Raw genomic sequence first — 14,589 nt, 5'->3', positions numbered from 1 at the left:
CCAGGGCCCTTCTTCCCAGGTACAGATATAAAAGGGCCCAAATCTCTCTTGTCCTTTGACGCCCAGCAACACACACTCCTTCTTTAGGGAGAAAGCAGATATACCATTCCCCGGCGTGGGGTACACGAAACAGACGCTGCCCCTAGGCCTCAGGACACACACTTGGCCAGCATCACAGTGACCCGACCACAGCTCCTTCCACAAACTCAGCCCATCCAAGCTGGCCAGGCCACGTTCCTGCAGCACCCAGGCCTCACGGACTCCACACAGCACACAGCTTTCACTGACAAACCTCCCCTTGAGGGTCACAACAACCCAATAAGATATGGCAGGGCAGGAACTGCGCGTCTCCCTCCTGCCAAGATGAAGAGCTGGGCCAAGGGATGGGCAGTGATCTGCCTAGGGCTCCGTGGCGGGGCATAGCAGTTCCAGGACCAGACCCCAAGTGCCCCAGGTCTATCTAGGCTCTCATCAGAGTAACCTCCTCCCAACTGCTGTCCTCCTCCATGAAGGCAAATCTTACCGGCCTCTCAAACACCAGGCCCTGTGGCCCTTTGTGGAGACCAGCATATGGGGTGACCTCCTCTGGCTCCTGGAGGCCAGGCCGGCCCAGAGCTGCCTCCTCTCATCTACCCCAACCAGGCCTGCTCCATACCACCACGGCCCCCCTCACTGAGTCCCCTCCAACATGGGTCCATTGCTGAAAACCACCTCAACTCATACCATGCCACAGACGTAGGACACGCACGGGCCACAAGACACAGCCCCCTGTCCTGCACAGACAGACCTATGTGATCACACACAGGATCACATAGACACAAAGAGGGACACACCGGACAGAGAACCAGACACATGAAGTCCTACTAAGACAATGTCTGCTGTCAAAGAGGAACACAGGCAGAGTCTCACAGAGGCAGGAGGGAATCTGAGAGCCCTAAGCTACCCAGCCATGGTGTGAGTCACACCTGCAACCACACAGTCACACCCACCACGTCCCTGTGTGCTCCCACACTCACATACAGGGGCCCTGGAACACTCACATACAGGGCACCCTCACAACCCCCCAGAAACACCCTGACTGCTTAGGGCAGGCCCCACACACACCTTCACATCCATGCATTTATTCAGGGGCATGGCCAGGGCCAGATCACCTCCAAACCAGGTACAAGGATCCCCGAGATGCATGCACAGTCAATGCCATGCTTACTTTCCGCCTCCTTCCTTCCCTCCCTCCCTCCCGGGGCTGGCCCAAGAATGGAACAAAAGCCCAGCGTCCCCTCCTCCCCCTCCTCTCCTCCCCCCTCCCCCCTGGCGTCCAGCCCCTTTGTCCTCCTGCGGCTGAGCTGGAGCAGGAGTCCAGGCAGAGCGGCAAGGACACCAGAGCCCGGACTGCCAGGGTGCAGCAGCGGGACATACAGGAGTGGTCAGGAGAAGAGCAGCAGCTGTAGAGCACCTGTGTGAGGCCATGGCCAGGTAAGTGCCAGGTACATCCGGGGACTTGGCCCCTGAACCGGCAGGGCTGTGTGGCGTCTACAAGGCTGAGTATGTGTGTGTTTGTGTGCATGTGACTGGGTGTGGGTGTGAACAAGTAACAAGGGGGCATGCCAACTTCTAGGGGCAGGACCTCTTAGTTTGCATCAGGACTCTTGGCTGGAGGTACGTAGATTCTTAGCTAGGACGGGAGAATGTCCAGTGGAGCCTGGCCTGGGAATCCCTACTGTCCACATTGCAACTGGGTCGTCCGGCCCCCAGACTGGGAATCCCCAGGATGGAAACTGTCCGAGGTCCCAGTGTGGCCACAGTGCCTGGCACAGCAGATAGCAGTAGAAAAAATGAAAAAGTACTGGTGCACTTCCCAGATGACTCCCTGTGCCCCCCACAGCCAGCCCCTTGTGCTGCAGGAAGAGGCCCCTCCTCACCCCCAAAGAGACCTGCCCTCCTGGATCTCAGCTCAGGGGCTGGCTGCTTTCTTGGAAAGCAGCCAGCACAGAATGGACCGGGGGCAGCATGCTCTAGGTGACCTCTCTCACCTCCCTCAGCTGGTCCTGGGCTGCTGCTTAGGAGATGCCCTCACCCTAGCAAGTATGGCTGAGTACCTAGGCATGCAGAGTCTGGTGCCAGGTGGGTTCAGGGCCCAGCCCTTCTACTTGGGCATAGTTAGCTTCCTGGGACCCTGCCCACCAGGGAGCTCATTTCTATAATCCTGACATGGGAAGCCACCACCCAGGATAACCGGGGCACGAGCAGTGAAAGCCAGATCTGACCTCCAGGGCAAAGCAGTCTCAGAGGAGGCAGAGCACTTGGGATCAGGAGATGGAGGGAGAGGCAAGAGGTAGAGGGCCGAGCTATGCTCCCCTAGAGTAAGTTGCCACATAAAGAAGTGAGCTCCCTGTCCCGGGAGGTGTGCAAGCAGAGACTGCATATTCATAATGATCAAATCATAACCAGCCCAGTACCGTGTCCCAGTCTGTAGAGTGCTTTCACAAACACCCCTCCTTTGATCCTCAGAGCAACCTCTGAAGGGCCAGTTTCCTGTGTGCTTCTTTCCTTAGGACAAAATTAACAAAGGGCGGGGGCATCTAAAGGTTGTGAGGATCCAACAAAATTATGTACATAAAAGCCAGCACACCTGGTGTGCTCCCTTCCTCTTGTGTTAGCTGAGTCTGTGCTATGTACCTAGCACTTTTCATAGTCCACTTCATAAGCAAACGTTGCAACAATGCTGTGAGGTGGGCATCGCGATCCCATTTCAGAGGGGAAAACTGAAGGAGAGTGACTTGCCCAGTGAGTTAGTGACAGAGGCAGGTATAGAACCTGGATTAGTCCTTAGAGCCAGCTCCTTCTATCCCCCTGGCCCAGTGCTTCCTTGAGAACACAGAGAGAACTCACTAGAGAGAGGGCTAACTTCGCTCTCAGACTGGGTTCTAGTCTCCCGCCCTCCTTCCCTCTGGGCCTTAGCAAAGATTGTTCTCTAAATGGAGACGTCCTCCCTGCACTCCCTTCCCTTCTCCTGGCTTATTCTCCCTATGCTTCTCAGTCTGAAGATTCCTCCTCAGGGCTACCTTCCCTGACTCCCCTCCAACAGGGACTAGTGCCCCTTCTATCGGCTCCCACAGTACCCCATGAGACCCCCACCAAGCTGTGAGATCCAGGAGAGCAGGGTCTCTGCCTGTCCTGCTCATTACCTGGCACAGAAAAGGCTCTAAATACTTGTCAGATACTCACTCTGCTTAAACAGATATTAACTGAGCACCTGCTGTAGGAGAAGCTGATATTAAATAGAATAATTGGGTGCACTTGGGTGGCTTGGTCGTTAAGCGTCTGACTTCAGCTCAGGTCATGATCTTGGGATCCTGGGATCCTGCCCAGTGTCGGGCTCCACACTCAGCGGGGAGTCTGCTTATCCCTCTCCCTCTGTCCCTCCCCCAGCTCCTTCATGGCACACACTCTCTAATAAATAAATAAATAAATAAATAAATAATTTTTTAAAAATCAGGGTTTGGTCAGTGCAGAACATCTAAGGGGATCAGGAGACAGAATAGGGTGACAAGAGGGAGCATAGTTATTCCTCCCCACACCACACTAGGTCTCTGTGGGGTAGCCTGAATCCCTTCTGCAGCTCCTGTCAGGGGACCCTTCCTATACAGGTATTTTGTGCAGGTTCCTGTAAGCTCCCAGTCCTCCCGTTCAGGACCTTAGAGAGCTAAAGTCTCCCTGCTGTTGGCGGCCACGGGCACTGCTTTACCCATTCTGGGAGGTCCTAAACACTATCTACGTGTTTGTAAATCGTTCCCTTATTAGACTATCCTCAAATTATCCCATTTGAGAGCTTGCCATCTGTCTCCTGCTGATAGTGACGACAATTTAACGAGTCTGAAGAATAGAAAGAGTAATATGGCTGAAGTGGGTGAGGAAGGAGGTGATATAGCTAAGGCAGGGCCTAGTCCTCTAGTAGGCAGGGACGAGGTCACTGCCGCCATTAGGACTCAGATGAAGGGATGGAAGGAAGAGCAGCTGCGTAAATGAAAGCACGTGCGTCACATTCACACATGCCGGCTTGGGTAAACCAGGAAACAAACGACGGAACCAACGGATGAAGGGCCTCCTGCCCTCTCTCCCAACCCACCAGGAGTATTCCGACGCTGTTTGTGTTCTTTACCTGGCAGGATGCTGGAGGGCCCAGCGCTGGAGGAGTCTGAACCCGGCTCCCTGGCGCCGTGCGCGGGGTCCTGCCACGCACAGCGCGTTCTACAGACTCTCAACGCGTACCGGCGGAGCGGCACTCTCACAGACGTGGTGCTGCGCGCCGGTGGCTGCGACTTCCCGTGCCACCGCGCGGCGCTCAGCGCGGGCAGTGCCTACTTCCGCAGCCTGTTCGCAGCCGGGCAACCGGAGCGCGGTCTGGCCGTGGTGCCCCTGGCGCCCGTGGCCTCGGAGGCGGGGCCGGACGCGGCGGCTGCGCTGGCAGTGGTGCTCGACTACGTGTACGGCGCGGGCGTGCGCCTGCGCGCTGAGGATGAGGCGGCGGCCGTGCTGGCGCTGGCTGAGCGGCTGGGCGTGGCGGGCCTGCGCGAGGCCTGCGCCAGCTTCCTGGAGGGCCGTCTGCGCGCCGCCAACAGTCTGGCGCTGCGCCGCGTGGCCGCCGCCTTCTCGCTTGCCTCGCTGGCCGAGCGCTGTGGCCACGTGCTGCGCCAGGCTTTCGTCGAAGTGGCTCGCCACGCCGACTTCCTGGAGCTGGCGCCCGACGAAGTAGCGGCGCTGCTGGCCGACCCGGCGCTGGGCGTGGCGCGGGAGGAGGCCGTGTTCGAGGCGGCCATGCGCTGGGTGCGTCACGACGCGCCGGCCCGCCGTGGGCAGCTGCGGCGCCTGCTGGAGCACGTGCGTCTGCCCCTGTTGGCGCCCGCCTACTTCGTGGAGAAGGTGGAGGCCGACGAGCTGCTGCAGGCCAGCCGCGAGTGCCGCCCGCTGCTGCTCGAGGCCCGCGCCTGCTTCATCCTGGGCCACGAGGCCGGCGCGCTGCGGGCCCGGCCGCGGAGGTAGGGCTCCTTGCCCCCTCGCCTTCCACCCGCCCTCATCCCCAATTCTGCAACCATTCATACTTGTGGCATCCTTTAATTCAATCACTTTATCGTGCCTCTGGAATGGGCTTTGCTCATTCATTCAGTACAAATTTCATGGGCTTGGTATTAGGAATTCTGCCCTTGGAGAATTCACAGCCCAGTGGGGGAGACGCAGGGATCTCACACCTTGCATACATCTTTCCTCTTGCCCATCCATCCATAATTCTGAGTGCTGCTCCTGTGCAGATCTTGTGCTGGGTGTCCCGTAATTGGAAATACCCTTTATCCTAAAAATAGGGCCTGGTAAAAAATGAAAGAGACTTACTCTCCCACCCCTGGAATGCCAGGCCAGACTTTGGGTGAAGTAGTCCAAGACAGGCTGTCATCCTCCAGGGGATAGAAGACAGGATGCCTCTGTCTTAACACACTGTGTCTCCAACACTTAAGCTCAGGGCGTGCTACAAAGAAGGTGCTCAATATTTGTCAAAGGAATAAGATAGGAAGCTGGTGGCTTGGTTTGGAAATTCTGGTGGAGTCAGAAGCCTGAGGGGTTGGTTAGTGGGAGGGGAGAATGTTTTACTGAAGGGGTGTGTATGCTAGTCCAATGGAATTAGTGATTAGGGAATGGGTTTAGGAAATGGTTATAGTAGGAGGGAGGCAGCAGAATTAGGTGGGGATGAAGGGCAGAAAAGGGTAAAGAGAATGGGTTAGTGGCAGCCAACCTGGGCTTGAATTCCAGCTTTCTCACTTATTGGCTCCATGACTCATGGCAAGCCAAAGTCTATGAGCATCAGTTTCCCATTCTGCAAAAGGAGGAAAACCCCTGCCTAATTAAACTATCATAAGGATTAAACGAGGTGACTTTTCTAGGTAAGGACTCTGTAATGATCCTTTCCCTGTAATTTAGATGTTGGTAGACTGGGATTAAGGATTGGTGACTTGTCTTCCCATCAATACTAGGGAAGGAGGTGGCAGAGTCCAGCATGGGACAGGCGGGCAGGGAGTGCAAAAAGGCATAAGGGCATGGAAGAGCAGCAGGATGGTACAGTGTGGTCAAAGAGAAGATGAGAGAGGGCCAAAACTTGGGTGTGGGTCAACGGGCATTGGGCTTATCCCCACGCCAGATTCATGGACCTAGCTGAAGTGATCGTGGTCATCGGCGGTTGCGACCGCAAGGGGCTCCTGAAGCTGCCCTTCACCGATGCCTACCATCCAGAGAGCCGGCGCTGGACCCCACTGCCCAGCCTCCCAGGCTACACACGCTCAGAGTTCGCTGCCTGTGCTCTCCGCAATGACGTCTATGTTTCCGGTGAGGGCAGGGCCGCAGCGGGAGCCCCCACAGGATTGGCTCTTTTCCTCTTCACGCCTCTCCCTTTTTCTCCAACCGCGAAGTGGGGGTGGGATTTTCCCTGATAACCTACAGCTATTGGCTGAGCTGGTGTGGAGTCCTGCAGGGCCAGTCATTGGTAGGACCCCGACTGCCATTCAGCAATGTCCACTCCAATTCGTATTACTATTAATTACTTCTCTTTCTCTAGCCAACTATGTACAGAACATTATGCTACACAGCTTACATAAGTTACTCAATTTCTGCTACAACCCCATTTTACAGGGAGGTTAAGAATTTTCCCATTATCTCAAAAATGGTTAAAGTTAGGAAGAACACGGATCGATTTGGTACCAGTGGATTGTGCCTCCCTGAGGGTCAGGCCCTAGAGAGAGAATAAAACAGGCCCTGCTCTCCTGGAGATGGGTAGATAGAGACTTCACTTGACCATCAGACTTTTCACCTGGACCTTGAAAATCTGGAGGAAAAAGCATAGGCAAAGGCATGAAGACAGGAATGTGAAGAAAGGAACCCCAGGTGCTCAGGTCTCCAAAGTGCAGGTTGAATGCGTCTGGGAGAGGAAGGGAGAGAGGTATTGTAGATGAGGCAGGAAAGGGAGTCAAGTGGGATCAGGGAGGCTTTGACTCCAGGCCGAGGTAGACTGCGCTTGTTGTAGGGAGCTATCAGTGTTTGGGAAGGATAAGGAGCAGCAGAATGAGCCAGAAAGGACTCAGGAACCATCCAGGCCACACTTATTACTGGACAATTTATCCAAAGCTGCAGATGGCCTACATGGTGAACACCATGTAGGGCCTCTGCTGGGTGCTGGTGGGAATACACAGAGGCAAAGGCTAAAAACAGAGCTGGGGCTTGGAGTCATGGGCTCAGGCTGAGGGATGCAGTCAGGGTTGTCCCCGGGAAGGCTGCTTCTAAGAGGTGAGTCACTGGTCAGTAACTCCGGGAGGAACAGGGAAGAGTCCACAGTCTGCATTCCAGGGCCTAACCCCACAGGGCATACCAGTGCTCAACTTGGGAGACTAGAAGTTCTGGTTCTGGTTATTGGAAGGACTAGAGTGAAAGGCTATGGGGCCTTCAGCAGGGCCTTCCTGGTCTCTAAGCCACATCTGAGTTTCCTGTCTGTAAACTGGGTACAATAATCTTAACACCTGAAAGGGTGAGAACAGACATGAAATCATGAAGGTAAGGGCAGGAATGAGGCAGGGTTACTGAATCACTCTCTACCTTTTCTCATCCCAGTGCAGGTGGCTCTGCTTTCCCTCTGCCCCCAGCCCGTTGCTGATGCTTGTTTTGGGCACACTGTTTACTTTTCTCTCCAGCTGAATTCTAAGTGGCCCCCTCTTTGCTTCCCAGAGTACAGAGCCTGGCATACCACCATAAGGCACCCAGTAAAGATCATCTCCTTCTCCCTAAATCTCTCAGGCCTTTCCCTTTAAAACTCCCCACCCCTTGTCCTAATTCACACCTTCCCACCATTTGTTCAAAGTACATTGTCTACCCTTAACTCTTCCTTTGGATCTGGGGGCCCTTGTTTCTAGGTCTTTAGAGGTGCTGTTGACCCCAAGAGGGTCTGGAGTCAACAGCTGCTTCTCTTTCCCCAGGAGGCCACATCAACAGCCGTGATGTGTGGATGTTTAGCACCCCTCTGCACACCTGGATCAAGGTGGCCTCGCTGGTCAAGGGCAGGTGGAGGCACAAGATGGCAGTCATGCAGGGGCAGGTAGGGACACAGCAGCTGCTGCCCTGTGGCTCAAGGCACAGATCAATGGACTTCCTGGGGGAAGATCCTATAAGACAGTCTCTCTGAAAGATGGGATTTCAACCACCAAAAAGAAAAGATACTTGCCTGAAGTTACATGATAATGCTACTAATAATACTAACTACGCTAACAGCACAGCCTAGTAGTCAGGGGTCAAAGTGTGGGCTGTGGGGCCAGACTAGGTGTGAATTTTGACCGGCCACTTAAAAAAACAAATCTATCTTTGTAAGCTAGGTCCTGAATTCAGAAAATAAAAATGCTTCTTAGGATCACTTAAGTAAGGTGATACACTCTCAATAAATTATTAGCTATTATTAAGCATCAGCTTGGTGTCGGATATTTGACAGGTCTAATACCCATCCCGGAGGCGGATATCATTACCCCCAGTTAATAGAAGAAGCCCGCTAAGGGAGGCTGCCCAGGCGCTGGCAGTGCTGGGATGTACCTCCTGTGGGTCCGGTGATAGTTTCTCCGTGCATAGAGGAGTTAGTGGGCTGAGACACAGAGAAGGCCCTGATCCTTCAGGAGGCATCTCCAGCATCCCACCCTTGCTTGTCCTCATCTGCAGCTGTTCGTAGTAGGCGGCTTCGATGGTCTTCGGCGCCTGCGCAGTGTAGAACGCTACGACCCCTTCTCCAACAGCTGGGCGGCCGCGGCGCCGCTCCCCGAGGCGGTGAGCTCGGCGGCAGTGGTGTCCTGCGAGGGCAGGATCTACGTGATCGGGGGTGCCGGCCAGGACGGTGTCAGCACCAACAAGGTGGGCATGGACAGGGTGCCGGAGGCCTGCTGTGTGCTGGGCACAGTGTTGGCACTTTCATGTCCTTGTCTGTTTTCTCACTCCCAACAGCCCTGAGGAGTTGACCCCCTGGGTTTCAGCAAGGAAGTGAGTTCAGAGACATGACCCCAAGGTCACACAGTGGGTCCAGACCCGAATATTTGAGCTGGTGCCATATGGGTTTCATAGATTTTAAAAATTAAGTTAGGGCAAGGGTGGGGTCAATTAAAATGTTTTCCCTTCATTCCAAACAAAACAAACAAACAAACAAACAAAAAACCCCACACACTATTGAAAACTTAGAAAGCACAGAGAAATAGAAAAAAAAAAAAATCACACATGATCCCACCACCAAAGGATAACTACTATTAATATTTTGGTGCACTGCCTTTCAGGCTTCTTCTGAATCTACTTTTGTGTTTCTTTTAGTTGTGTGTTCTTACTATTAGTAAATTTTGCATTCTGCTTTTTATTCTCATTTAAAAGTAAGCATTTTCCACATGCTGAGAAACTCTTCACAGCCGTCATTTCAATGTGTAATAGATTATGGAGTGGATGAACCATAGTCTAGAAACCAAATTTTCTGTTCTTGGATATTTAGGCTTTCTGTGAATGAAAATTAATCTTCATAGCAGCTTCCTCCCTCCCTCGATGGCCTCACAAGTCTGTTGTCCTGGGATTTGAATCTTTCCCTAAATAGGATCCCTCATCGCTCCTTATTCCACACCCCTCCCTCTGTCCCTCCAACACACACACCCCTTCCTGGGACTGGCTGGGGGAACTGCCCTTTGGTGCAGCGCTGATAGGCCATTCCAGGAGTCTCCAAGTAAACAAGTGAGGAAACAGAATAAAGGTGAACATGCAGGTAGTAGAAGCCCTCAGAAACTCTGGAAGGTGTGAACAGTGGTGGGCCTGGGAAGCCTGTGGACAGCTGTAGGAATGGGGGCTGCAAGACATCCCAGCTGGAATCTTGTCATGAGCTCAGAGCACAGGGGGAGAGAAGAGGGCTGACAGTGTACGCAATAAGAAATGCATCTCTCTAGGCTGGACCTGCTCTCTGAGGACCTTCTATAGCACTAGTGCAGATGGTACTCCCACCTCCTGGGATGCAGACCTTTTCTGGACCCCGAAAGATGAAGAGGCTTTGGACAAAAGGAGTCCAGGGCGGGGGCCAGAATGTAGAACCAGACTGAGCACACTTGAGGGCAGAGATGGTGGGCCTCCTCTGCCCTCCCCTCCACCCCCATATGCTAGCTCAGATCTGGTAGATAGAAGCAAAGGTGCTGAATGAGTCCCCCTGCTGGGGAGGTGGGAGGATTGCACAGCAGGGCAGTTGTTGGCGGGGAGGTGGTGAGGGTTCACTACAGCCTCTCCTGCCCCTCAGGTGCAGTGCTTTGACCCCAAGGAGGACCGGTGGAGCCTGCGATCTCCAGCACCTTTCTCACAGCGGTGTCTCGAGGCTGTCTCCCTTGAGGGCACCATCTATGTGGTGGGGGGCCTCATGAGCAAAATCTTCACCTATGACCCTGGCACAGATGTCTGGGGGGAGGCAGCTGTCCTCCCCAGCCCTGTGGTAAGTAGAGGCTCCCAGGCACAGCCTTAGTATTGGTTCCATTCAGGAGAGCAAAGTCCTGGGTCTAAGAATGTGGAACTCAGAGGTTGTGAGTCTGTCTGACTCCATGCTAGGCAATTAGACATAGTTTCTTAGCTTTGTCCTCATTAGGATGATCAGCCTTGTGTTCCACAGATGAAGAGACCAGCCTTGGAGAGACTGAGGCCTTGCCCAAGGCTGCCAGGTAAGCCATGCTAAGGTAGAGCATGGAACCCCAGTTCCAAGTGCTTTAGCCTTGGATGAGGGTCTTGGTCTAAATGACCCTGTAGTCTCTTGTCCTGAAGGCCACCAGCTGGGAGCCTGTTGCAGGGAGATCAAGGTAGAGAAGAGACTTGGTAAGTTCCCCTGCCCTAGTTATATCAGAGCAGGGAGGTCCCGGCCCTGGAGGCTCTGGCCCCTGCATTCCTGGCCTCCCCTATCTCTTGTACCCTTCCCCGAAACTCCAAAGAAACTACATAGGGGTATGGTTGGATTGGTGGTCCCTGCCAGTTCTGACCTTCAGTGATTCTAAGAGCTTGAGATTTCTGGCTTCTCTGAGTCTGAGATCTCAGGGCAGTAGTGGTGGCAGTGATGGTGATGGCTGTCACTGCTCCTGGAGTGCTTACTGTCTTCCTGGCACTATGTAAAATGCTTCACATGCTTAATACCATTAACTGTCATGGCAACCTTATGAAGAAGGTACGATTATTCTTCTTTGTAGGGGAGGAAACTGAGGCCCAGAGAGCTTAAGTGACTTGTCTAAGGCCATTTAGTAAGGGTTATGCCAGAGATTGAACTCAGATCCACCTAGTTCTTGCCTTTCTGCCATGCAGACTGCCTGCTCGTATTCTGTGGGTCAAGGTTTTATTGCCTGGCCTGGCCCGTTAGGGATAGAGGGAGCCCCACACTGGACCCCATAGCTGATTATCTTTCTGTTTGTCTATCCAGGAGAGCTGTGGTGTGACTGTGTGTGACGGGAAGGTCCACATCCTTGGTGGGCGGGATGATCTCGGGGAGAGCACCGACAAGGTCTTCACCTTTGACCCCAGCAATGGGCAGGTAGAAGCCCAGCCATCCCTACAACGCTGTACCAGCTCCCATGGCTGTATCACCATCATTCAGAGCCTGGGCAGGTGACTCAGACTTGAAAAGCCTGAGCCAGGAAGCAGGCTCACCACTGCTCCCCTCATGGCACCTCCATGTAAATAACCCTTAATTTATTGCCCCCCTTTCTTGTAGAAATAAAACCTCCTTCAAAGGTTGGGTCTCTGTTCCAGCTCAAGCCTGCTTTGTGTGGAAAAGTAATGCCCAGTATCTGCTCCCTGCTTTGACTCTTTACAAAGCACCTTCATATGTTACCTTATTTACTTTCAAAATGGCAGTGTGGACATGTTTTTAAAATTATGAAATATTTCATGCATAAAAAGTAAATATATATTTTTGTACAGTTTAAGAATTACAATAAAATAAATATCTGTGTTTCTACCATCTAGCTTAAGAAATAGATTGTTGGGACGACTGAGTGGCTCAGTTGGTTAAGCGGCTGCCTTCGGCTCAGGTCATGATCCCGGCGTCATGGGATTGAGTCCCACATCGGGCTCCTTGCTCGGCAGGGAGCCTGCTTCTCCCTCTGCCTGCCTCTTTGTCTGCCTGTGCTCACTGTCTCTGACAAAAAAATTTAAAAAAAATAAAAAATAAAATTCTCACAGCAACACCATGATACAGGTTATTAATGCGTATTAAAAAAAAAAGAAATAGATTGTTACAGTCCACAATAGCCAAACTATGGAAAGAGCCTAGGTGTCCATCAACAGACAAATGGATAAAGAAGATGTGGTATATATATACAATGGAATATTATGCAGCCATCAAAAATTGAAATCTTGGGGTGCCTGGGTGGCTCAGTGGGTTAAAGCCTTTGCCTTCGGCTCAGGTCATGATCCCAGGGTACTGGGATCAAGCCCTGCATCGGGCTCTCTGCAAAGCAGGGAGTCTGCTTCCCTTCCTCTCTCTCTGCCTGCCTCTCTGCTTACTTGTGATCTCTGTCTGTCAAATAAATAAATAAAATCTTAAAAAAAAGTTGAAATCTTGCCATTTGCAACGATGTGGATTGAACTAGAGGGTATTATGCTAAGCAAAATAAGTTAGTCAGAGAAAGACAATTATCATATGATCCCATTGATAAGAGGAATTTGAGAAACAAGACAGAGGATCATAAGGGTAAGGAGGGAGAAATGAAACAAGGAAACCAGAGAGGAAGATAAACCATAAGAGACTCTTAATCTCAGGAAACAAACCTGCAGGTTGCTGGAGGGGAGGAAGGTGGGAGGGATGGGGTGGCTGGTTGAAAGAAAGTTTAAAAAAAAAAAAAGGTGCCTAGGTGGCTCAGTGGGTTAAGCCTCTGCCTTTGGCTTGGGTCATGGTCTCAGGGTCCTGGGATTGAGCCCTGCATTGGGCTCTCTGCTCAGCATGGAGCCTGCTTCCCCCTCTCTCTCTGCCTGTTGCTCCGCCCACTTGTGATCTCTCTCTCTGTCAAATAAATAAAATCTTTTTAAAAAAGAAAGAAAGAAAAAAAGAGATTGTTACAAATGCCTTTGTAGATACCTCCATTCCCAAACCCATTCCTTCCCACATTCCTCCCAGAGGTAATCACTATCCTTAAATTAAGTTACTGGCATTTTTTAAAAACTTTTAATGAGCTAGTTATTAAGATTTGTATTTTACAGAAAAGGAACTAACTGCCTTAAAAGATGAGGAGACTTGCCCAAGATCATATACTTAGTAACTGGCAGAGTCCATAACTCATAAGATTTCATGAAGCTTCAGAATCCATGAAGCACTTCTAGTCAGGATGTTTCTCTTTCTAAACCACCCTCTACACCCTCTCCAATTCAAATACTAAGTGATAACTTAGTTAGATAAAATTAAAAGTCAAACAACTGAAAAGACAGAGGCTTAGGCTTTTAAGTGAGCAAACATGTCCAAGAACCAGAAACAATGGAATTATAAAACCATGAGGAAGGGAGAAGCTTCAGCTCTGGGTTTCAGACTCTAGGACAAAGCTTTAAAAAAAGGGATTACAAGCCAGTCTCACTGCTAGAAGACAGGGCCAATGTAGGGCTCCCCACCTCCTCAAAGAAGCAGAGAAAACAGAAAACTGTTGTGGGACACTGAGCAGCCCTGAGGCCAAGGCTCGAAGCAACTGCAGGCCTAGGGTAGTAGGAACCAGAGCCCCAGGCCTGAGAACCCAGCCATCCCAGCTCTGCACCTGGACCTGTGAGAGACCCAACATCACCAGGGCTGCGCCCCTCATGCCATCATAAGCACCTGGGTGGCCTAAGGCTCTATGGGCAGCAACATAAAACTGCTAGAGGAGGAGGGATGAGCTCAGAGGAAAGAGGGGACAAAAGATGTCACATATTCTGTGAGGCAGAGACCCAGCAGGTTCAGGTCCTATGCTTGTGTTTCTGAGGCCCAGAGGAGCTGGCCAGGTCCCATCTGCAGCTCGCCATCATGTGCACTCAGACTGCCTTTTGAAGAGCTATCATCTGCTCCTTGCATCCCCTCCAGCACAGGGCCAGCCCCATGCCCCTCCCTGTCTTCCGAAGCCCCAGGGCCCTATCTGTGGGGTCTCTCCAGCTGGGGCTGGCCCATCACAGCCCAGGACAAAGGCCTGGGTCCCAGCTCAGCTGCTACCCTCTGATTATCTCAGATTAGGGAGCCTGTGACCATCTGGACACAGCTGATAATGGCAGAGGGGAGGGTAGAGGAGGGGAGGGGTGTGGTGGGGAGGCGCAGACCCTCAGAGCCTGCCTATCCCCACCGCAGGGATAACACCCAAGACAAAGCAAAAAAGGTGCTGTATTGTTTGACCACCTAAACAAGAGCCTGAATGGAAAAGGCAGGGGCAAATTCAGGATAAGATTTGAGAACATGGGCACCTCACCTGGGCTGGGCACTTCCTGTATGCCAAATAGACCACCCCATTTCCTCAACAATGACCATTCATTCTATCCCATCCAAGTACCAATGCCCTTTCCTATTCTCTCTGCCTGGGC

At 52.3% G+C, this 14,589-nt stretch overlaps 1 protein-coding gene across 1 annotated transcript; it reads left to right on the top strand.

The window, feature by feature from the left end:
* Positions 1–4,167: 4,167 nt before the first annotated feature.
* Positions 4,168–11,668, top strand: LOC111159653 (kelch like family member 35). Its single transcript, XM_022522209.1, has 6 exons — positions 4,168–5,036; positions 6,185–6,369; positions 8,007–8,125; positions 8,734–8,922; positions 10,325–10,513; positions 11,480–11,668. Exons 1-6 carry the CDS (start codon positions 4,168–4,170, stop codon positions 11,666–11,668), a joined length of 1,740 nt encoding a protein of 579 aa, XP_022377917.1.
* Positions 11,669–14,589: the final 2,921 nt, after the last annotated feature.

The sequence above is a fragment of the Enhydra lutris genome, unplaced genomic scaffold (assembly GCF_002288905.1).
Source record: "Enhydra lutris kenyoni isolate GAN:26980312 unplaced genomic scaffold, ASM228890v2 scaffoldscaffold68, whole genome shotgun sequence".
Classification (NCBI taxonomy): domain Eukaryota; kingdom Metazoa; phylum Chordata; class Mammalia; order Carnivora; family Mustelidae; genus Enhydra; species Enhydra lutris.
Note: the sequence above shows the minus strand (reverse complement) of the source record. Positions and strands in the feature narration are given on the sequence as shown.